The following is a 25,094-nucleotide window of genomic DNA, read 5'->3' as shown; positions in this document are numbered from 1 at the left end:
GGGATGCTGCGACCCCGCAGCAACTTACCCGTTGATGTGGATGACGAAGCCGTCGTCGACACCCCTTCTGATCATGTCCTGGACGGCCTCCCTGGTGCAGATGCTCAAACCCAGCACGTTCACGTCCAGCATGCTCCTCCATGACTCTGTCGGTGCAGCTGCGAACACAGAGTGGCCTTAGATTAACAACGTACACTACTGGCCATTAAAATTGCTCCACCACGAAGATGACGTGCTACAGACGCGAAATTTAACCGACAAGAAGAAGACGCTGTGATATGCAAATGATTAGCTTTTCAGAGCATTCACACAAGGTCGGCGCCGGTGGCGACACCTACAACGTGCTGACTTGAGGAAAGTTCCCAACCGATTTCTCATACACAAACAGCAGTTGACCGACGTTGCCTGGTGAAACGTTGTTGTGATGCCTCGTGTAAGAAGGAGAAATGCGTACCATCACGTTTCCGACTTTGATAAAGGTCGGATTGTAGCCTATCGCGATTGCGGTTTATCGTATCGCGACTTTGCTGCTCGAGTTGGTCGAGATCCAATGACTGTTAGCAGAATATGGAATCGGTGGGTTCAGGAGGGTAATACGGAACGCCGTGCTGCACCCCAACGGCCTCGTATCACTAGCAGTCGAGATGACAGGCATCTTATCCGCTTGGCTGTAAAGGATCGTGCAGCCACGTTTCTATCCCTGAGTCAACAGATGGGGACGTTTGCAAGACAACAACCATCTACACGAACAGTTCGACGACGTTTGCAGCAGCATGGACTATCAGCTCGGAGACCGTGGCTGCGGTTACCCTTGACGCTGAATTACAGACAGGAGCGCCTGCGATGGTGTACTCAACGACGAACCTGGGTGCACGAGTGGCAAAACGTCATTTTTTTCGGGTGAATCCAGGTTCTGTTTACAGGATCATGATGGTCGCATCCGTGTTTGGCGACATCGCGGTGAACGCACATTGGAAGCGTGTATTCGTCTTCGCCATACTGGCGTATCACCCGACCTGATGGTATCGGGTGCCACTGGTTACACGTCTCGGTCACCTCTTGTTCGCACTGACGGCACTTTGAACAGTGAACGTTACATTTCAGATGTGTTACGACCCGTGGCTCTACCCTTCACCCGATCCCTTTGAAACCCTACATTTCAGCAGGATAATGCACGACCGCATGTTGCAGGTCCCGTACGGGCCTTTCTGGATAAAGAAAATGTTCGATTGCTGCCCTGTCCACCACATTCTCCAGATCTCTCACCAATTGAAAACGTCTGGTCAATGGTGGCCGAGCACGTCATCCAAGCTCTGTTTGACTCAATGCCCAGGCGTATCAAGGCCGTTATTACGTCCATAGGTGGTTGTTCTGGGTACTGATTTCTCAGGAACTATACACCCAAATTGCGTGAAAATGTAATCACATGTCAGTTCTAGTATAATATATTTGTGCAATGAATATCCGTTTATCATCTGCATTTCTTGTTGGTGTAGCAATTTTAATGGCCAGTAGTGTGCATGGCGGGTGGACAGAAAATTTGAGTTACCACCACAAAAAGTAAATATAAGTAATTCATTTTCGTTTGGCTTCCGGTGCACGTCTGTAGTGCTGGCACACACTAAAATCCCGCCGGCCTCTCTGGCCGAGCGGTTCTACGCGCTATAGTCTGGAACTGCGCGACCGCTACGGTCGCAGGTTAGAATCCTGCCTCTGACATGGATTTGTGTGATGTCCTTAGGTTAGTTAGGTTTAAGTAGTTCAAAGTTCTAGGGGACTGATGACCTCAGATGTTAAGTCCAATAGTGCTCAGAGTCATTTCAACCATTTGAACTAAAATCCCAGCGCCACAGTAGCGTATCATCCCGCTGTAGCATTTAATACAAATTCATCTAGCCCGTTGATGAAATATCGAACTGTAATTCACTGCAGAAAGTGTGTAGCTGTGTTAGACCAAGGCACATGACTTCTCTGACCGCCTGGATTCGCCTGATAGGAGAACATGTGCGGGTAGAAGAAGAAGGAGGTTGTTACATCCCACTACTGACGAAAATGACCAGGGAAAGGGATGGAGGTTGCTGCGTCAGGCTTAGGGACGACAATGTACAGGAAGTCGAGCGGTCAGTACTTGCGAGTGGGGGTCCAGAACTGCCGCTAAATGACAGAACAGGAAATTAAGTCAGATAAAAAGCGTATATTTCGGTGTAAGGGATACAAGGGGCGCGTCCAGAGAAGAATTTACCAGTCTAGGAAGTCGGATAACTAAAGTCGGTGCACAATGGGAGAGTCGGCGGTTCATACAGGGTGTTTCAAAAATGACCGGTATATTTGAAACGGCAATAAAAACTAAACGAGCAGCGATAGAAATACACCGTTTGTTGCAGTATGCTTGGGACACAGTACATTTTCAGGCGGACAAACTTTCGAAACTACAGTTGCTACAATTTTCAACAACAGATGGCGCTGCAAGTGATGTGAAAGATGTAGAAGACAACGCAGTCTGTGCGTGCGCCATTCCGTACGTCGTCTTTCTGCTGTAAGCGTGTGCTGTTCACAACGTGCAAGTGTGCTGTAGACAACATGGTTTATTCCTTAGAACAGAGGGTTTTTCTGGTGTTGGAATTCCACCGCGTAGAACACAGTGTTGTTGCAACAAGACGAAGTTTTCAACGGAGGTTTAATGTAACCAAAGGACCGAAAAGCGATACAATAAAGGATCTGTTTGAAAAATTTCAAAGGACTGGGAACGTGACGGATGAACGTGCTGGAAAGGTAGGGCGACTGCGTACAGCAACCACAGAGGGCAACGCGCAGCTAGTGCAGCAGGTGATCCAACAGCGACCTCGGGTTTCCGTTCGCCGTGTTGCAGCTGCGGTCCAAATGACGCCAACGTCCACGTATCGTCTCATGCGCCAGAGTTTACACCTCTATCCATACAAAATTCAAACGCGGCAACCCCTCAGCGCCACTACCATTGCTGCACGAGAGGCATTCGCTAACGATATAGTGCACAGGATTGATGACGGCGATATGCATGTGGGCAGCATTTGGTTTACTGACGAAGCTTATTTTTACCTGGACGGCTTCGTCAATAAACAGAACTGGCGCATATGGGGAACCGAAAAGCCCCATGTTGCAGTCCCATCGTCCCTGCATCCTCAAAAAGTACTGGTCTGGGCCGCCATTTCTTCCAAAGGAATCATTGGCCCATTTTTCAGATCCGAAACGATTACTGCATCACGCTATCTGGACATTCTTCGTGAATTTGTGGCGGTACAAACTGCCTTAGACGACACTGCGAACACCTCGTGGTTTATGCAAGATGGTGCCCGGCCACAATGCACGGCCGACGTCTTTAATTTGCTGAATGAATATTTCGATGATCGTGTGATTGCTTTGGGCTATCAGAAACATACAGGAGGCGGCGTGGATTGGCCTCCCTATTCGCCAGATATGAACCCCTGTGACTTCTTTCTGTGGGGACACTTGAAAGACCAGGTGTACCGCCAGAATCCAGAAACAATTGAACAGCTGAAGCAGTACATCTCATCTGCATGTGAAGCCATTCCGCCAGACACGTTGTCAAAGATTTCGGGTAATTTCATTCAGAGACTTCGCCATATTATTGCTACGCATGGTGGATATGTGGAAAATATCGTACTACAGAGTTTCCCAGACCGCAGCGCCATCTGTTGGTGAAAATTGTAACTACTGTAATTTCGAAAGTTTGTCCGCCTGAAAATGTACTGTTGTCCCAAGCATATTGCAACAAACGGTGTATTTCTATCGCTGCTCGTTTAGTTTTTATTGCCGTTTCAAATATACCGGTCATTTTTGAAACACCCTGTATTTAGGTCTGTTAGTGGCCGGCCATGGGGCGCAGAATCAGAGGCTCTGCCTCCAGTGAAAGTCGTCTGTTCTACTGGAGGTCTCCATCTCAAAAGACCGCAGCAACTGTGTTCTGCTCTGCAGAAGCCTCCAGAATCCACACGCGTGATCTGCCGCGCACCCATGCTATTGGATAAAACCGATGGCGTGAACTCGCTAGCAATTTAAGCAGAAGACTGCAGTTGTCTCGTGTCAGTAGCTTTAACCGGACAGAACTACCTATGTTCTGAAAGACAAGCTCCTTTGGTCATTCAGGCGAGCCTAAGTTACTCTAGGAGAAAACTTGTAAAGATTTCAAATGATTCAAATGGCTCTGAGCACTATGGGACTTAACTTCTAAGGTCATCAGTCCCCTAGAACTTAGAACTACTTAAACCTAACTAACCTAAGACCATCACACACATCTATGCCCGAGGCAGGATTCGAACCTGCGACCGTAGCGGTCGCGCGGTTCCAGACTGTAGCGCCTAGAACCGCTCGGCCACCCCGGCCGGCTGTAAAGATTTGACTGAGCCTTTGTAATAACCTTTTTAAATCAGTTCCCTAAAATATTCCTTGCCTAGCTGTCACCCAGTGCATACGGATGCAAACTTTCTGGTTATACAAAAGACAAAAATGGAACTACGACGTAGACGGAGTCGAAGGTGAAGGAGGTTGTAACGGAACAACGTTGCTTTTACATAGTTCGCTGTCGAAAGCTCACCTGACTGATTAATGATTATGTAATGATTAGTTTATAGCGAGGGGAGTGAACAACTCATTGTAAAAGTATAGGTGGATTATGAAATGCACGTTTATTTGATTGTTGTACCATCATAAATACAAAAACAAAGCAATATGTAAAGTCTGAGCTCTTTATTGTATTTTATCATTACGAAAAGCAAATAAATTCTGCCAAATAAATGAGGAAGCCATTAGACCTGAAGGCAGCCAAGCTTTTCCCCTTGTCGTTCCGTTTCGTGAACGCCATTGCTACGAAAGAAAATGTGCCGCATGCAGACCCAGTGGATAGCGGCGAGATAGCGATGTCAGGTAGGCCTTGTCGTTTTCCTTTTTGCGGAAACCTTTTACGTGTAACGAGGTGCACTGCAGACAGACTGAACTGTGAAGAGTAGCGAGCCAGCAGTGTTAGAGTGAGGTCTGGTGCGCTCTGCATGGCATTAAATATTTGTGCTAACAATGGCACGAATTATGAAAGAAGTCGATAATTAGACTGTCTGTTGTCTCTCGCAAATTGTAGCAGTGGATGCAAGACTTTCCCAGCCTAAAATATAGTATTGCAAGAATTACACTATATCACTTCGAGAATGCGTATCGAACGTAGACATTGTGTCGCCTTTGGTCTATCCAGGTAATAAGAGACGTGAAGATTCTGCAGAGGTACTTTTTGCAATGTATTCTAAACTTCACTGCTTCTGACAAGACAAGCCACAGACAATTTATTTCATTATTCGCGTACAGGAAAGCCAGACTCAATTTGAATGAAATTGTGTTGAGAAATGGTTTTCCTTAAATGTATTGACAGTTAATTATAAAACTGTTAACATCTCATCTCAAGCACAAACTAGTATATTGTTCAAAATCTATCTTAAAATTAATATTTACTGTGTGAAACAGAAACGACAGTAAATGCAGTATTTGTGCGGATTCTTAAAATAGAGAAGTGTCGCCACTCAGTTTTGAAGGGTTGCTTTGTTACAGTTCCTGCTTAAATGTCGCTTTTATTTTTTAGATTCAGATTAAAGTAATTCAGCCTAATGACACTTAATGAGCCTTGCGCGGCTCGTGTTTGTGCCATTATTGCTTAACATCTTGTTTTGGCGGTACTCCCTTCTCGTTTCCTATTCGATTTACTGGCGTCACTAAGTTGCTGACTTGCCTGCCCTTGAGTGGCAGCAGCACTGCTTATCGATAAGAGCACTGTCGTACTATCTTTGGAGCGACCGCTAGTATTTCTGGGTCGCCGTGTGTCAGGAGTTCAGTGGGAACGGAGCAGCGGTGAGGTCCGGACAGCCAGGTCTAGCCCGACCGTTGATGGCACACATACTTTCGGTGGGGACGATCTTGGTTGCTCATTCGGTCGGTTGTATCATCGGACGACGTGTATTTGGTCGCCGGCCGCTGCCGGGTTCCCTGTGTATGTCGACTTGTGATTCCTCCCAGTTGTTCCACAGTGACTGGTTTTAGTATTGTTCAAATTGTTTGTGGAAGTGTTTCGCGGAACCATGTGTAGCTTGTGTGGTATGACTGAGTAGCTAATTTAATGCTGTCTGCGTGCTGCATTGAGTCGGTTGGTTGGGACACAGCAGCGAGGAAGTCTCTGCGGCGCGAGGTCATGCCGGGAGCGCTGGAGGCGTGCACACGCAGTTAGATTGTGAGGCTGTAGCTGGACACTGAAGTTGAGTAATCAGTTAACCTGTCATGAAACCTCAACTGCTGTGACATCTCTTCATTCATTGCTGGTTGTTGCTTCCTGGGCCGTTCTGGCTAGCAGCAATGTATGGTGTGTTGGAGTCGGTGAAATTTTGCCGCCATCTTCCTGTATGGTCTTTAACTGTTAAATTGGTTGTGACTTATCAGTGAAGTGCACCAGCGGTATTTTCTGCCTTATGGTCATTAACACCCCAGTTACCTGCCCTGGTCGTTAGCGTAGTTTTCCAGCAGTGTGTGTTTCCTCGCCGTGGTTGATGCTGTCCGGCAAGGCGTGTAGTTCAACAGCCTTGTAGTTGTCTGTTCATGTATTTTTTTTTTCTTGGCTGCTTTTAGACGTCAATTCCGAAGACGTAGTGCTGCTGGTATCTTCGGCCTCAGCTGATATTTTCCGTTGTCGTACCATTGGTTGGGCAGAAGGGAACTGATTAGGTTGTTGGTCGGTCCTTCAGCCGTCCCTGGGTAGGGTTGCCATCTGATTATTTAACCTCACTCTTGGCTGCCTGTCTCACCTCACCTTATGTGCCCACAGCTCGCGGTCGTGCGGTAGCGTTCCCGCTTCCCGCGCCCGGGTTCCCGGGTTCGATTCCCGGCGGGGTCAGGGATTTTCTCTGCCTCGTGATGGCTGGGTGTTGTGTGATGTCCTTAGGTTAGTTTGGTTTAAGTAGTTCTAAGTTCTAGGGGACTGATGGCCATATATGTTAAGTCCCATAGTGCTCAGAGCCAGCCATCACCTTATGTTAGAGCTACCTCCTAAGACCGACCCTTGGAACACTTGTGATCACCTCTGTTCTGTTGGTTTTAGAGTGTGATTTTTATTTTAGTCTGATGTACTGTGTGAGGTCTTCAGCCATCTATTAGTTTAGTTTGTTTTAATTTTAAAATAAGGCATTCAGCCGACTTAAATTAAAATTTGAAGATTGATTTATTCAAAAACTAAATTTTGAAATTTTGTCTATCTGAAATTCTTGTTATTCAGGCCCTAAGCCCTGAGTTGTTCAACGCCCAGAGTGTGGCCTTCAGCAGAGCTTTTACGTGAAATATTTTTAAGATAAGGCCTTCAGCCATCTTAAATCAGAATTTTAAAAATTTATTTGTTTAAAACTAATTCTTTTAAAAATTTGCTCTATCTTAAGTGGTTGGTACCCAGGCCCTAAGCCCTGAGTTATCAAATGTCTTGTGTGTAGCCTTCAGCCAAGTATTTACGTGAAATATTTTTTTAAGTACGGCCGTCAGCTGCGTGTTTTCTTTAAAGTAATTTTTATAACTTGTGTTAAGGCCTTCAGTCGTTCTTGTTTTTGGTGTGCTTTTGGACATCAGCCCAGGAGGTACTGCAAGTTTTCTTAACTAGGCCTTAACTAGGCCTTAATTTGATCCTTCTAAGGCAATGTGTAATTAAGTGGTTCTTGGGCAAATAAAAGTCTGCGTATTTTGCGCAACTAACAGTATCTGATTACGGCTCCCTCCACAACCATAACCTGATTCGTTCTATCCTGCGAAACCAGATTTCACTAACTTCATTTTGTCTTTGCAAGGTTCGTAAAGTTGAAGAGGAAGTCGTTTAAGGTTTTACTAGTTTCATCTGATACAAAAAAGCTATAATTACGTTTGTGGGATTATGATGATGGGAGGTGACATGCTTTTTGCATGCTTTTTCTAGCATGTCCCCTCTCATTTCTGCCACCTTCATTGTCATTTTTATCATGTGTCTACGGGAGAAGGCCGAATAAGTTCATTCCAGGTAATGCAATGTGTACTAATAACTCTAATCATCCTTGGTGTGGGACTCTGCATTTTTTCTTTATGGCACTGATAGGCTTCTTTTGGGTGGTCTACAGCAGAGCCAGGATATCGGCGGGGTCCGTTGAAGGCAGAGGCGGGCTGACTCTCGAGCGGCATTTCTGCGAATTCTCTAGTGTTCGCGGACAGTAGCGGCCAGCCCATCCCTCTGCGCATGGGCCCAGAGTTGCTTCCAGTCTGTAGTACACACTGTGAAGCGACTGGGAAGGCGACGGCCCCGATGCCGATCTAGTCGCTTTGCGATAGTCTGGCGTTTCAGCCTAACTTGGCCGATTCCGCCAGCAAGTAATGTATCCCGATCTTACGGAAGCTGGCACTGGACGATCCGCTGTGTGCGACTCTCTGATACAGGCAGTTCGATGAACTTTTGGTCTTGATTTGTAGCGGTGGGCCGGACTACTTTCCTGGATCACCATAGAGGTAAGAAATCGACTGACAGTTCACAATCACAATGAGGCTCTGTGACGTCAGAGACCTTCGTCCTGAAAATAGCGGGACAAGACCCCATTGGATATATCTGTCGTCAGTTTAGGGGAACTTTCCACTGCTTCTTGAATCTTACGACTGGTGCATGTTCACGAGGCCGCCTTCGATTGGAAACTTTCGACAGTGGTAGGGGTCGCGGATGGTACGACTAGGAAAGTGTGAGCGCTGTGCCGTTCGGAAGCAAGATTTCCTGTTGCCGTTCTTCTGTCTCTCCTCCTGGAGACACTTTATATTGAGCTAGCAAGTGTACTGACTCAATCACCTGGACAGAAGATATTCGTGTCGGGTTTTTCTTTGCGGACGGAGTATATTAGCAGAGCCGGTGGGGCGTTTTCTAAGCCTGCTCGATTGCGCCTCATGCGTTGCCGGTACAACTATGTAGGTCTATGACAGCGAAACATTGCAAAGTGTGAGCAGTAACTGATACACGTATTCTACTTTTAAGAAATTTTTATCTGATCTAAAACTGTAGCTTTTATAAAATGTTTTTGAAGTTTTAAATTATTCAAAACATTTCAAACCCTTTCGGAGCCGCCAGGCTTCTTAGTTCTCTTTCAAATAATTTTGTCTAAAGTATTTGCACCAAACAAGTAGAACATCTGTAACGTCCTTTCTTAAAACCTTTTGTTTTCTTTTACTTAATAAACGCTATATTTTGCAACTAAGTGTTGCCACAAGAAAAAGCCTAAGTTCCAAGTTAAAAAAAACCTTTTACTGAAGGAAATTACTTCCATTTGTCTTAAATTGAAATATATGTTCTTAAACGTTACGCTTGTTGCTTTACAAGATTTTTCTGAAATGTTTTCACTTTATTATTTGAACGATTATTAAGTTGTATTATCATTGTATCTCTGTGCTATTACCGGTGTTGGTTGTTTCGATGCCTGGTAAAATAAAGTTTGTTGTTGAGAATCCACTGCCGGCCGCTGTGCCCGAGCGGTTTAAGCCCTTCAGTCCGGAACCAAGCTGCTGCCACGGTCGCAGGTTTGAATCCTGCCTTGGGCCTGGATGTGTGTGATGTCCTTAGGTTAGTTAGGTTTAAGCAGTTCTAAGTCTAGGGGACTGATGACCTCAGATTTTAAGTCCCATAGTGCTTAGAACCATTTGAACCATTTTTTGAGAATCCTCTGTTGCCGGCACGGTAGCTCAGCGTGTTCAGTCAGAGGGCTAGCTGCCCTCTATAATAAAAAAAACGGAGATAATGGGTCAACAACGAACTGAAACGGGTGTCTTTCGACGTCCGCCCAGAGCAGATACAACGAACAAAAACGAACAAAACGAGATTTAAAAAAAAAAAGTTGTCACTCGACCGACTGTCAATCCTCAGGGCCTGGGTTCGATTCCCGGCTGGGTCGTAGATTTTCTCCGCTCAGGGGCTGCGTCTTGTGTTGTCCTAATCATCATCATTTCATCCCCATCGACGCGCAAGTCGCCGAAGTGGCGTCAAATCGAATGACTTGCACCAGGCGAGGGGTCTATCAGACGGGTGGCCCTCGTCACACATTATTATACTAAAGAAACTAATTACTTCATAATTTAATTTAATTATTGCTTGTATGCAAGTCTTTGTAACTATCATTTACAAGGTCACTTCATTGTTTCTGTTTGTATTTATCCTTGCGCTTCAGTTATCATGATAGTTAGAAAGGGGGACGGGAGGGAAGGGTTGAGTGTGTAATGAAGCCACACGCAGATCTTTAGAATGAAAGTGTCCACAAAACACTTCTTAATCCAGGCACCCCGCAGTATCATCATCTGTTTAAGTTGATTGAACACTGTTACTTTCAAAATTCGTCCCTTCAGGACGTGGCGACCGGTATTAGCAAATAGAATCACTGATTTTCAGTACACTCTCAAGGTGAGTTGGTATTGGTTGTGTGTCCTGTGGTGAATGCCATCATTTGTAGTATCCACGCCTATATTTTATTCAAAGTAATATTCATGACAGCATTGTAAGTGGAATGTGTCTGATCTTTGACCATATTCTTGTAATACTAATAAAACGGACTTCATCGTGAATAAAATAGTAAATATATATTGTCAACGATATACACTCCTGGAAACTGAAATAAGGACACCGTGAATTCATTGTCCCAGGAAGGGGAAACTTTATTGACACATTCCTGGGGTCAGATACATCACATTATCACACTGACAGAACCACAGGCACATAGACACAGGCAACAGAGCATGCACAATGTCGGCACTAGTACAGTGTATATACACCTTTCGCAGCAATGCAGACTGCTATTCTCCCATGGAGACGATCGTAGAGATGCTGAATGTAGTCCTGTGGAACGGCTTGCCATGCCATTTCCACCTGGCGCCTCAGTTGAACCAACGTTCGTGCTGGACGTGCAGACCGCGTGAGACGACGCTTCATCCAGTCCCAAACATGCTCAATGGGGGACAGATCCGGAGATCTTGCTGGCCAGGGTAGTTGACTTACACCTTCTAGAGCACGTTGCGTGGCACGGGATACATGCGGACGTGCATTGTCCTGTTGGAACAGCAAGTTCCCTTGCCGGTCTAGGAATGGTAGAATGATGGGTTTGATGACGGTTTGGATGTACCGTGCACTATTCAGTGTCCCCTCGACGATCACCAGTGGTGTACGGCCAGTGTAGGAGATCGCTCCCCACACCATGATGCCGGGTGTTGGCCCTGTGTGCCTCGGTCGTATGCAGTCCTGATTGTGGCGCTCACCTGCACGGCGCCAAACACGCATACGACCATCATTGGCACCAAGGCAGAAGCGACTCTCATCGCTGAAGACGACACGTCTCCATTCGTCCCTCCATTCACGCCTGTCGCGATACCACTGGAGGCGGGCTGCACGATGTTGAGGCGTGAGCGGAAGACGGCCTAACGGTGTGCGGGACCGTAGCCCAGCTTCATGGAGACGGTTGCGAATGGTCCTCGCCGATACCCCAGGAGCAACAGTGTCCCTAATTTGCTGGGAAGTGGCGGTGCGGTCCCCTACGGCACTGCGTAGGATCCTACGGTCTTGGCGTGCATCCGTGCGTCGCTGAGGTCCGGTCCCAGGTCGACGGGCACGTGCACCTTCCGCCGACCACTGGCGACAACATCGATGTACTGTGGAGACCTCACGCCCCACGTGTTGAGCAATTCGGCGGTACGTCCACCCGGCCTCCCGCATGCCCACTATACGCCCTCGCTCAAAGTCCGTCAACTGCACATACGGTTCACGTCCACGCTGTCGCGGCATGCTACCAGTGTTAAAGACTGCGATGGAGCTCCGTATGCCACGGCAAACTGGCTAACACTGACGGCGGCGGTGCACAAATGCTGCGCAGCTAGCGCCATTCGACGGCCAACACCGCGGTTCCTGGTGTGTCCGCTGTGCCGTGCGTGTGATCATTGCTTGTACAGCCCTCTCGCAGTGATCGGAGCAAGTATGGTGGGTCTGACACACCGGTGTCAATGTGTTCTTTTTTCCATTTCCAGGAGTGTAATTTAATACTTCGTAAAAAATTATATCTCAGGCAATACCCATGTAAAAAGATAATGAAAATCTCAGTGTTTTGTTATCTATGATTTTGTAGAAAAATCCTTCTTCTTGTTCGAACTGTTGTACTCATATGATGTGATAAACGTCTCGTAACACAGAGGTCTGTAAAAAAACTGTATTATGTTGCTAACCGATATTTGAAAATAGTTTAAGTGTTACTGAAATGAATCTTTGTTGTTTGGAGTTTTATTTAATTGTAATTCTCGCCCTATACAGATGTTAAGTTTTCTGTTCAGCTACAAAAGAGCGCTATTGATCTGCAGCAGTTTATTAGTAAACGGTGAATATTAAGTTATGTAACATTGAGAAATATTTTCAAATGTTTATGCATATAGTGAAGGTGCGAAGATATTTAATACATATATTATTTATTAGGAGTAAAACATAGCCTGAACCACAATCGATAAGTAATTGTCTTATCTTAGCCGATATCTTAATGAAATATTGCAGCGGCAGTTTTAAATTGATTCTCTATACAGACACAAATATTGTTGGTCATAATTCCGATAATAATTGTGTATTGGTGGCTGAGGACCCACTCTGAGGTAATAAATCCAGTTAGACTGTGAATACATAGAACTTCTATGTATGCAACAGCATTTTACGTGATATAAATTCTTATCTGTTGATGTATGAAGCCTGGTAAGTTCGTAACAACTTTTATGTAATATTTTGACAGGAAAATACAGTAGTGTTGTGTACGTGAGGTATTGTGTGACGAAACTGTGCATTTTGCTTAAAGAAAAGTATTGGCACCTCTAATAACAGTAGCATTAAATTCGATTTGCAATTAGCATAGAGTCTTCTAAACAACAGCACTGAAATTACTAAAAATCATTGCTCTTGTTTAGTTCAGATTACTTATCATACATTTAGCTTGTTTGTTGGCTATATATGATTACTTCTGTTAATGGACTTAGTGACATTTACTCTGCTTGACAGGCAACATTGTTACACGTTCCCAAGTGGAGATTTTTTTTTAGCAAAATAACGTTCATTAGCCGGGAAAAGCAGTGATTAAATAAAATCTCATGTTACATTAATAATACGTAACTAGTTGTACTGTAATCCTGTTGAAATTACAATACAACACACGCAATTACACCACACTCCACACAGTGTGCTTTAGTGAGAAACATTAATTATCATAACAAATTACAGGTAATGGTGACGTGAAATTCATACTTTTGTCTGAGTATGACAACTTTTTATTGTGGTCGCTAAATGCTCCAGAGGAGGTACGATAGCCTAATTAATATTCAGATAAATAAAAACGCGGTTGACATCAGGCAGAGAGTTCAGTGTACTTTAAAATCACGCTCAAAATGGTCTTAATGTTATTGCTTTCATTTGCGAGTCCACAGTTAAACGCTACTGAAGGCAGAAAAAGTTGAACAAAGTCACGCAGCTTAACAGGTTCGACCAGACCCTCGTAAAAAAAAAAAAAAAAAAAAAAAAAAAAAACGATAAGCAAGATTACTAGGTAAGTGCAGTTTGTCTACAAAGGAGATTGCTTACAAATCACCCATGCGACCCAGCGCAGAATATTGCTCTAGTGTTTGGGATCCCTACCAAATAGCACCAACAGGAAATATTGAACGTATACAAAGAAAGGCAAAGTGCTTAGTCACGCGTTTGTTTGATTAATGGAAGAGCTTCACTGAGTAGTAACTGCTGATGTAACTGAACAGGAAAATGCTTGAAGACAGACGCAAACAAGCTCCGTCGAAGGGCATTCGACGTGTGAGGTGTCGCCATGACGGGGAGCCAAGGCCCAATATTCTCCTCACTACCATAAATTCAAAATACATAAAATCCAAACCAATACACTTACAAAATAGCAATGACACTAAATGGAAGATAAAGAAATGAGAAAGTGCATCTAAAAGTCCACTCGGTAGCCAAAATAGCAGTTGAGACACTACATTTAAAAATACCTACACTTGAGAAATTAATAACTTTTGAATGCCTTAAGGATGTAGAAGAACCACGTGTCCACAAATAGAGCCTGAACAGCAACACAGTTTCAGGATTTTTATTAATGCATTTGGAACTACGAGTCGGAAAGTTAATTACGAGAATTAAGAAACTTTTTTAATGGAAAATAAATTACGAATTAGTAAATATACCGGCAGTATAAGACAGACTATAGCAGCTATCTGTAGTTGTGTAAATTTCATTATGTTTCATAATAAGTAATAGCGTATGGGGATAAGCTATCTCACTGGTTAAAATATTACGGCGTAATGTCAAGCGCTGTACGGCAGTCGGAAACGAAAGAGCAGAGATGGCTCTGAGAAAACGGCAGCCAATCACACGCTGACCGAACCCTCTCCAGGATGACAACGCGACAGCAGAGGCCCCTATGTGAAGAAGACATAAGCGCCGCGACCGACTGCCAACGCCCAGCTGAATAGCCGCTTTACGACTAGCGGCTTGGATAGAAGCGTCAACGCTCGTTACTTCGCTTGTACACTCAATGTAACACAGACTTGGGAATTATAATACTGAAGAGATTGCTTAGTTTGTATGTCGCCCTTTGCTTGCTACACATTGGTGAAATTGTCAAAGTTAAGTACTGTCATTTACTTTTTGTAATAAAACTAATTAATGCGATTTGTTTGAATTGTATGTCTAGCGAACCGAAGACGTAGGATTCCTAGACTCCACATATTTGACGACGAGCATGGAGACATAATAAAAAATATAACGAATAATGAGAAAACCAAGGACATCAGCATAAACTAATGGAAACAGAGGGAAGCAGCTGAAGCTTTTAATTCATGTGTAATGTGAGGGCAGTCAAATGAAAACGACAAAGATGAAAAAAAGCGAATAAACTATTTACTGTTCCACAAGTAATCATCATAACTTGTAACCTGTCCCCTTACTAATCGGTTAATGAGATACTATGACCGTGTTCGCGTACTCCTAATAAATTTGATTTTCTACAAGGCTTTCATCTCCGAAGAAATTCGACCGTTTAGTAGGATGAAGCCTACAATACGCTGCTCTAATGAACAACCTATTCTACACCTGGACTTTCTACATATTTGTATTTTGTTCAATACTTATAACAGTGTCATCACTCAAATTAAATACGAAACGAAGAGGGGTACCATCTAATTGAAATAGTCCCCAGCAAATATAATTGAATTAACAGACACTAATTATTGCGATCGCGAGCCAAATTTGACACTGTCTGTCCAATACCTCATCAGTAATGAGGACAACAATGAATACGTAACCGTTTCGCTGTTTTTTTGACAACACATTACGAAATAATAATGGATAAAGAAAGCAGTCTCATATCGTTAATACTCATATATGTTAACTTGAAGAAGGTACTTAAAGTCGCTGTCAAGAAGTCAATAATTTACTAGATATAGCTCTTTTTTACGATAATAAGCTTCGTAACCTCAGATTATCGTTTAGTTACATTCACTAGTTTCCTCTATATGGCAAGCAAGCTACGTGCTTTGAGGGGAATATAATTACCGTGAACATTTACTGGATAAAATGAGCAACTGTTGGCTTTCAACAGATTGACAATGCCGAAATACGAACCATGCCAGTACACAACAGTATTATCACAACAGATACAGATATGAAATGTGTGAACCTAATTTATTCTTTTCCTAGAACTGAAATTGCCAGAATTCCTTTAATTTTAATTTACGTTCCTTTACTTTTTTCACTCAATTAACAAGCATGACTTTGCCTGTAAATATTATTGAGCAACAGTGTTAACTTACTAAGGCTTCATTTCAATTACTTTCAGCCATCTTCTAGCAAACAAACAAAACTAGAAGTATCAGCAGGAGCAGTTTTAACCAATGACTCTTCTCCAGCATAAGTACGGGAAAGCCCCCTTTCTAGCCAATGACGTTGGCCCGCCAATGATAGCCACAAAAGATTTAGCCAATAACTCCTTCTTTGGCATTAGGGCGGGAACACCTCTCTTACTATCCAAGAACGATAGGCCACGAATGCTACCCACAAGCATTTTACCCAATAATGCCACTTCTCCAGCACAAGCGCGGGAAAACTCACCTTTATACGAGAACGCGACAGGGGTCTTTGACAGTGCTCAATCTACAGTGCACACCACATGATTCTGAAGAAGAGGGGTAGCAACACCGATCGTACAGAAGAAATATGAAGCGACGTAACAGCCACGAAATCCTGCAGACTTACATAAAACCGGTAATGATAGTCTTTTATTACGTTTCTTCTAACTATTTAAATAACGACATGCGGGTGTTGAATAAGTGGAAAGGAATGGGGCCCTAAGTAAATGATAAAGGCCTAGGATAGTGACCAGGTCAGGTGTAGTGTCAAGATCAGATACCTATAGTTTCTACGTACAGTACTTATTACTGAAATAGAATTCACTGGAATGTCACTGGGTAGTGCCCCACAAAGCTTTCGACGAGAACGAAAATAAAACAACCTTACAGTTAGTTGCAGATATTAAGCCCGTCGTTTTCGCAGTCGTCTAAATGCTCCCATTGCGCCATGTAATACAGCGCGCACACCTTGATTCGCAATGACCAACTATAGGGTACGATCTCTACGTTACTGAGCCTCTTACATCTGCCCACACTCGCCATGTTCTTGCTGCCTCGCTAATAACAACTGCCCCTCATATAGACCCGACAGTTCAAGCCACTTTTGTATGTTCACTTTGACGCCCCACAACCAAGTAAGCCCCTAGGGCGCTCTGCTTTGACGTCACACTCGCGCCGGAGACAGCGCTTCTACAAAAGTCTTTAATTTCTGCCAACGATATTGGATTTCCTACGTTCCCTAAGGGCATTAACTCACAATAAATATATCATAACACAAAATTATTTATACAGATTACCGAACGTATCAACTTCTAATTAACACGTAGCATCTAAAGATTTACGGAATAAAACATCATATTACAGTAAAAATAATAGGCAAAAAATTTAGGTAGCGCATATGTGTTGTTGTTGTTGTTGTTGTTGTTGTTGTTGTCTTCAGTCCAGAGACTGGTTTGATGCAGCTCTCCATGCTACTGTATCCAGTGCAGCCGGTCGGTGTGGCCGAGCGATTCTAGGCGCTTCAGTCTGGAACTGCGCGATCGCTACGGTCGCAGGTTCGAATCCTGCCTCGGGCATGGGTGTGTGTGATGTCCTTAGGTTGGTTAGGTTTAAGTAGTACTAAGTTCTAGGGGACTGATGACTCAGATGTTAAGTCCCATAGTGCTCCGAGCCATTTGAACCATTATCCTGTGCAAGCTTCTTCATCTCCCAGTACCTATTGCAACCTACATCCTTCTGAATCTGCTTAGTGTATTCATCACTTGGTTTCCCTCTACGATTTTTACCCTCCACGCTGCTCTCCAATATTAAATTGGTGATCCCTTGATGCCTCAGAATATGCCCTACCAAGCGATCCCTTCTTCTAGTCAAGTTGTGCCACAAATTTCTTTTCTCCCCAATTCTGTTCAATACCTCCTCATTAGTTATGTGATCTACCCACCTAATCTTCAGCATTCTTCTGTAGCACCACATTTCGAAAGCTGATATTCTCTTCTTGTCTAAACTATTTATCGTCCACGTTTCACTTCCATACATGGTCTGAAGACCACAACACAGCACATGGCTACACTCCATGTAAATACTTTCAGAAACGGCTTCCTGACACTTAAATCTATACTCGATGTCAACAAATTCCTCTTCTTCAGAAACGCTTTCCTTGCCATTGGCAGTCTACATTTTATATCCTCTCTACTTCGACGTTCATCAATTATTTTGCTCCCAAAATAGTAAAACTCATTTACTACTTTAAGCGTCTCAGTCCCTAATCTGATACCATCAGCATCACCCGATTTAATTCCACTACATTCCATTATTCTCGTTTTGCTTTTGTTGATGTTGATCTTATATCCTCCTTTCAAGACACTGTCCATTCTGTTCAGCTGCTCTTCCAGGTCCTTTGCTGTCTCTGACAGAATTTCAATGTCATCGGCGAACTTCAAAGTTTTATTTCTCCTACTCCGAATTTTTCTTTTGTTTCCTTTACTGCTTGCTCAATATACAGATTGAATAAAATCGGGGATAGGCTACAACCCTGTCTCACCCTTCCCAACCCTTCCCAACCACTGCTTCTCTTTCATGCCCCTCGACTCTTATAACTGCCATCTGGTTTCTGTGCAAATTGTAAATACCTTTCGCTCCCTGTATTTTACCCATGCCACCTTCAGAATTTGAAAGAGAGTATTCCAGACAATTGCTATCTCTAAGTCTACAAATGCTAGATACGTAGGTTTACCTTTCCTTAATCTATTTCTAAGATAAATCGTAGGGCCGGTATTGCCTCACGTGTTCCAATATTTCTACGGAATCCAAAGTGATCTTCCCCGAGGTCGGCTTCTATCAGTTTTTCCATTCGTCTGTGCTGAATTCGTGTTAGTATTTTGCAGCCGTGGCTTCTTAAACATAGTTCAGTAATTTTAACTTCTGTCAATACTTTCTTTCTTTGGGATTGGAATTATTATATTCTACTTGAAGCCTGAGGGTATTTCGCCTGTCTCATACATCTTGCTCTCCCAAGGTTTTCAGAAGTTCTAATGGAGTGTTGTCTACTCCCGGGAACTTGTTTCGATTTAGGTCTTTCAGTGCTCTGTCAGACTTTTCACGCAGTATCGTATCTCCCATTTCATCCATCTACATCCTCTTCCATTTCCATAGTATTGTTCTGAGGAAGATCGCCCTTGCATAGTCCCTCTATATACTCCTTCCACCTTTCTGCTTTCCCTTCTTTGCTTAGAACTCGGTTTCCATCTGAGCTCTTGAAATTCATGCAAGTGTTTCTCTTTTCTCCAAAGGTCTGTTTAGTTGGGGTAGGCAGTATCTATCATACCCCTAATGATATACGCCTCTACATCCTTACATTTTTCCTCTAGCCGTCCCTGCTTAGCCATTTTGCACTTCCTGTCGATCTCATTTTTGAGGTGTTTGTATTTCTTTTTACCCGCCTCATTTACTGAATTTTTGTATTTTCTCCTTTCATCAGTTAAATTCACTATCTCTTCTGTTACCCAAGGATTTTTATTAGCCCTCGTATTTTTAACTACTTGATCCTCGCCGGCCGCAGTGGTCTAGCGGTTCAGGCGCTCAGTCCGGAACCGCGGGACTGCTACGGTCGCAGGTTCGAATCCTGCCTCGGGCATGGATGTGTGTGACGTCCTTAGGTTAGTTAGGTTTAAGTAGTTCTAAGTTCTAGGGGACTGATGACCACAGATGTTAAGTCCCATAGTGCTCAGAGCCAGCCAACTTGATCCTCTGCTGCCTTCACTATTTCATGTCTCAAAGCTATCCATTCTTCTTCTATTGTATTTTTACTGATTCACATCAGTTTTACTGATTCACATCAGTTCATTCTGGGAGACCGAACACGGCGCAGATGATTGACACTGTATGGTACGACACGCAATGAGAGGATACACAATATGTTATCGGCGGCACTGCTCATTTTTAAATTATTTCTTGACGCACTTTCCTCCGTATCATTTACTTATTTTATCCCTTTACTGTAATAGCCCTTGTAGCAACACTTCAACTTCCATGCTAACAATGCCTCTCACATGCAGAGCTGCACACTACGCAACATAACAGTACCGTGTCCCGCGCTCGACTCGACAGACAAATACTCCACAACCAAGCCAGCGATATGACATTACGCTTACAATCTGCATGAATGGGGAAGATTCAAAAATCGGGTGTTTGGTACCAAATTCTCTAAGCCAATATCACGAAACTCAGAGGATGGCCGTATGTGCATCTCTGCTTGTTCCTCATCAGTTTGCTCGTGAACATCACCGACCATACCTATCCTGTATCGTTACTGATAACGAGAATGGTGTCTTTGTGTTGACGTAAGGAAAAGGAAGGAATGGTCGAGACAAAACATAGCAGTAACCTTGCAACGACTATCAAGACTGTGTGAACTGATGCTACTTCACGATAATGCCTGAGGGCATTCTGCGAGACATACCAAAAACACTATAAAGGAGTTCGGTTGGGAAGTCATTCCACACCCACCTTTTTCACCTGATATTGCGCCCTCAGATTTTCACCTTTTCCCTATCAAACACCCTTCAAGGAACTTTCTTTCCAGATGAAAATACGCTTCAAACACGGGTCGACGAGTTTTCGCCTCAAAACCACATGACTTTTACAGTCACGGGATCGGAATGTTAGTCTGGCGTTGGCAGAACTGTTGTAAATAGTGAAAGGGAGTACAGGGTGTCCGAAAAGTCTTTCCCTGATTACATAAATAGATAACTCAGTCTAGAAGTAAGATACAAATATGAAACTGGGGTCTAACTGTTTACAAACTATCAAAGTTTTTTTCACAAATCAGGAAACTTCCACTTCCATTGTTGCCCAATGACAGTACACCTCGATATGACTTTGCGGTCGAAATTCTGTCACGTATTGAGGACGATGATGGTTATCTCAGACGAATTGCCTTTTCCGACGAAGCGAGCTTTTTTGTCAGTGGAGTAGTGAATCGCCATAATGTGCATTTGGGGTTCACAACCCCGTGGCCAGGTCATGGTGTGCACCAGAGGCACTCCAAAGGTGAATGTTTGGTGCGCGCTATTGCACGATCGAATTATCGGGCCATTCTTCTTCGCTGAGGCTACCATCGCAACTACAGTGTATCTCGACATGTTGCAACTGTATGCTGTTCCTCAGCTGCTTCAGTATCACCCCGATGTCTTGTTTCAGCAAGACGGTGCACCGCCTCATTGGGGTTTGGACGTCCGTGCCTATCTCGATATGACCTTTCCTGGGCGATGAATTGATCGTGATAGGCCAACGGTTTGGCCTCCACGTTCTCCTGACATAACCCCATTAGACTTCTTTTTATGGGGTTATGTCAAGGACGAGGTCTACCTAAGACGTGTACCAGATCTTGAAACCCTGCGGCAACGGATAACCACAGTCGTTGCATCGATCCCTCCAGTGATGTTGGCTAATGTGTGGACGGAAATTGAATATCGCCTAGATGTGCTACGTGCTATCAATGGTGCTCATGTGGAAGTTTACTGATGTGTGAAAAAAACTTTGATAGTTTGTAAACAACTAGACACCAGTTTCATATTTGTATCTTACTTCTAGCCTGAATTATCAGTCTATGTAATCAGGGAAAGACTTTTCGGACACCCTGTATATTATTGATGACTAAAGTCTCTGTTACGTGCATCTGTTGTGTTTATTAAACTTATGGGAAACGCTACGAACTTATCCACCAACCCATTGAAATAGAGACAGCAGATGCACGTTGGTCATCACAGCTGACACAAGAAAACACATCTCCGAATGTACCTGTCGTGAAGTAGGGACGCCGTAACGTACTGTACGCGGATATCCTAGAGCTGTATGCCGATGTTGTTGTCACTGATCGGCAGCAACTAAGTCAGCAGAGAAGACTCGATTAGCCAAACTCAAGAAGATACTGCGCTGGGAGACAACACGGCAGATGTTGGACAATTGTCGACGCTATTTCCAGAAAGGCACGGGTAGCACGTTATCTTATGAATGAAGGACCGTCTGCTGCACTACAGAAGGTTGTAACGAGATATCGGAAACACGGTTGAGGTCAACAGCTGTGGCAGACGAACAGACAACAGCGCATCCCCGGCGATCGTAACACCAGGGAGGAAGAGCAGCAGCAGGTGTCAACGTCTGCGCTGGTGCTACCACCGATCCCATAGGAACGTAAACATTATGACAAAAATCTCTGGCTCTTCTGTGCATCGACAGTTCGCTTTCATTCACCGCTAAGATTACGTCCGCTGTACATTTGAAGTTCTTCTCGCACATTCTTAATTGTATAGCAACTTTAACAATAGAATCCTAATATGTAGGACCCTGGTGCAAAACTTTTGTTTCACCAAACGACATGTTGTGTGTGTTAGTGAGGCTGATCTCAGCAACTGCAGATTTCTCCAGCTCTCTATTTTTAATATGCCGTTGGTGTTCTGTACAGTGCTCGGAAACGGTAGGGATGGACTGACCGATGTAAGTGCTTCCGCACTGAAAAGCGAAGTTGTAAATCTGAAAGATCTCGAGGCCGAGAGTGTCCTTAATAGCGAGTAACATCTATATGTCTTCTTAGGAGATCGTAAAATAGGTCTTCCATCTCGTTTGCCGTCGATTCTGCCTATTTTTCTGGGAGTAGCGCCGCAGTATGGAAGGAATGTATCTTTGGATAGTCTGCATATCTAAATATATACTCCGCTAGCCACCACCCAGCGTGTGGCGGAGGGCACAATTCGCGCCAAAGTTATATTTACCCCCCCCCCCCCCCCCCGTTCCACTCGCGGATCGCGCGAGGGAAAAACGACTGTCTGAACGCCTCAGTACGAGCTGTTATTTCCCTTATCTTTTAATGGTGATCATTGCGCGATTTGAAAGTTGGTGATAATAATATATACTCTACATCCTCGGTGAAGATCGGATTTCGGAATTTAGTGAGCAGGCCCTTCCGTTTAGCGCGTTGTCTGTCTGAAAGTGTGTCCCACTTCAAACTTTCTATGAGATTTGTAATCTCTCGCGATGGCTAAATGTACCAGTCTCGAATCTTGCCGCTCTTCTTTGGACCTTCTCAATCTCTTGAATCAGACCCAACTGGTAAGGGTCCCATACAGACGAAAAATACTCTAAGACTGGTCGAAATAATGTATTGTAAGCAATTTCCTTTGTTGAAGGACTGCATCGCTTCAGTATTCTACCAATAAACTCCAACCCAGAGTTCGCCTTGCCCGTTACTTAGTTCAAATGGCTCTGAGCGCTATGGGACTTAACATGTGAGGTCATCAGTCCCCTAGAACTTAGAACTACTTAAACCTAACTAATCTAAGGACATCACATACATCCATGCCCGAGGCAGGATTGGAACCTGCGACCGTAGCGGTTGCGCGGTTCCAGACTGAAGCGCCTAGAACCGCTCGGCCACACCGGCCGGCGCTCGTTACTTGTGTAATCTGATCATTCCATTTGAGATCGGTTGGAGTAGTCACACCCAGATACTTGACGGATGTTACCGCTTCCAAAGACTTCGTATTAATTTTGTACTCGTACAGAATGGGATTTTCGCAGTAGGTTACACTTACTAATATTGAGAGATAACTGCCAGTCATTACACCACGCATTTATTTTCTGCAAATCCTCATTGATTTGCTGACAACTTTGGTGTGATACTACTTTCCTTATATTGTAGCACGTTGACCACATATTACGTGAACCATAGCCGTTCTTTCTGAACACGTGCTTCATATGATTAATTTCGAAATCCAAGTGGCCCTCGTCAGAAATGGTGCTTGTCTGTGTGTCAATGTATTTAAAACTACTCTCTTCTGCACTGGGCGGTGAAAACTCTGGGCGCTAAGAAACAAATCACAGTGCGTCAGCTTGCTGTAAACTGAGTAGTCGACACGTCCATCTCACTTGTTCCAAAACATCTAAAAATGGCAGCCTTTCTTCTTTCTCTTTCTCAACAGTAAACTGGATATTTGTGTGCATACTGTTCATATGTTCGAGGAAGTGTTCAAGACTTCTAGGCCGTGTGGCCAGACCACAAACGTGTCGCCAATCTAACGATAAAATGAAGATGGACAAAGGGGAGCCAACTTTAATGCACGTTCCTCAAAACGTTTCTTAAAAAGTTCATCACTGCTGGAGATAATGGGAAATTCATAGACATTCCATTGGTCATTTCATGGACGCCATACAAGACCGCCATCGAAATCGTCGTCGTAACAAGCCGGAATAACTTTATCATTTCAGGAAGAAAATGTTCTGGCTGCAGTTTCAATATGTCCTCCACAGGAACATTGGCAAATACGGAGACAACATCCAAGCTAACTAAATTATTGTTTGGACCAACTCTAATCTTTTTCATGTTGCATTTAACAGTTGAGAGTTTCTAATGTAACGTCCACAGCTGCCAAGTATCAGAGTCATTAATTTAGTTAAATATTTGGCCAGCCGTTAGGTAGGAGAACCAATACCTCTAATAATTGGCTTCACTGGAATACTTTCCGTGTGGACTTTATGTAATCTGTACAGCCTGGGAGGTCTAGGAGCTCGTGTTTTAAGATTTTGATGGCATCCTGTGGTAGACTAGACTTCTTCAGGAACTACACCGTTTTTCTGCTCTTTGACAGAGTTGGGTCCCATTTCAGGCACCTGTGCGTGCTATCCTCCAACAACGATGCCACTGTGCTGTGATATTTAGTAGTATTTTAAAAAAACGCGGAATTTCCCTTGTCAGCCGGAAGCACCACAAGACCTTCATATTTACGCAATCCACGGAGCCCCGTCCCTCTACTCTGCTGGTGTTAGATTTGACAGGCTTGGCTGAGGCTAAAATGCGACTGGTGGTAAGTCTTAACTCGTCGGGGGCGTGAGAAATGTCGCACCATCTGTTCCATTATGCAGTGTGACATCCAGCAAAATAGACACAGTCCTGAGAAGACGAGGCAGAGGACCTGTTCTCCGACCTCCTAAGAAGATAACAAGGGGTGCTACGCCATTTTACGAACAGCCTCAGCCTCAGGATCCCTGGGATTTTCAACATCTCTTGTGAGTGCGAGACCAATTACGTCGAAGTTGTCGAAAACAGCCACAAGTCGCACTTTGTATTTTTCATTTACCAGTTTCGCTCTTCAAATGAACAAGAGCGTTATCAGAACGCACACTATAAAAGGTACAAATTGAGACAATGCGGAAAACTCAACACTGACATTAGTAAAGTGCATATTCTATGTCCAGTATGGTGACCGACGTTTAAAGTCTGCTGACAGTTCTGAAGATTAATTTGGCTGTACTACAGTACCGAAACTTACGTTTAAAGCACGTTTACAGTACAGTAGTAAATAATGACATTGACACTGACAGCGCCAAAAATGAAA

The 25,094-nt window shown here is 43.9% G+C and overlaps 1 protein-coding gene across 1 annotated transcript in view; it reads right to left on the bottom strand.

The window, feature by feature from the left end:
* Nucleotides 1–25,094, bottom strand: part of LOC124544790 (dehydrogenase/reductase SDR family member 11-like) — an 89,780-nt gene that overhangs the window by 39,192 nt on the left and 25,494 nt on the right. Inside the window, exon 3 of the mRNA XM_047123472.1 lies at nt 29–158. Within this exon, the coding sequence (XP_046979428.1) occupies nt 29–158 (130 nt within the window). The remainder of the gene's footprint in view (nt 1–28; nt 159–25,094) is intronic.

This window comes from Schistocerca americana, chromosome 8, assembly GCF_021461395.2.
Source record: "Schistocerca americana isolate TAMUIC-IGC-003095 chromosome 8, iqSchAmer2.1, whole genome shotgun sequence".
NCBI classification, from domain to species: Eukaryota; Metazoa; Arthropoda; class Insecta; order Orthoptera; family Acrididae; genus Schistocerca; species Schistocerca americana.
This window is presented reverse-complemented; position numbering and strand designations above follow the sequence as displayed.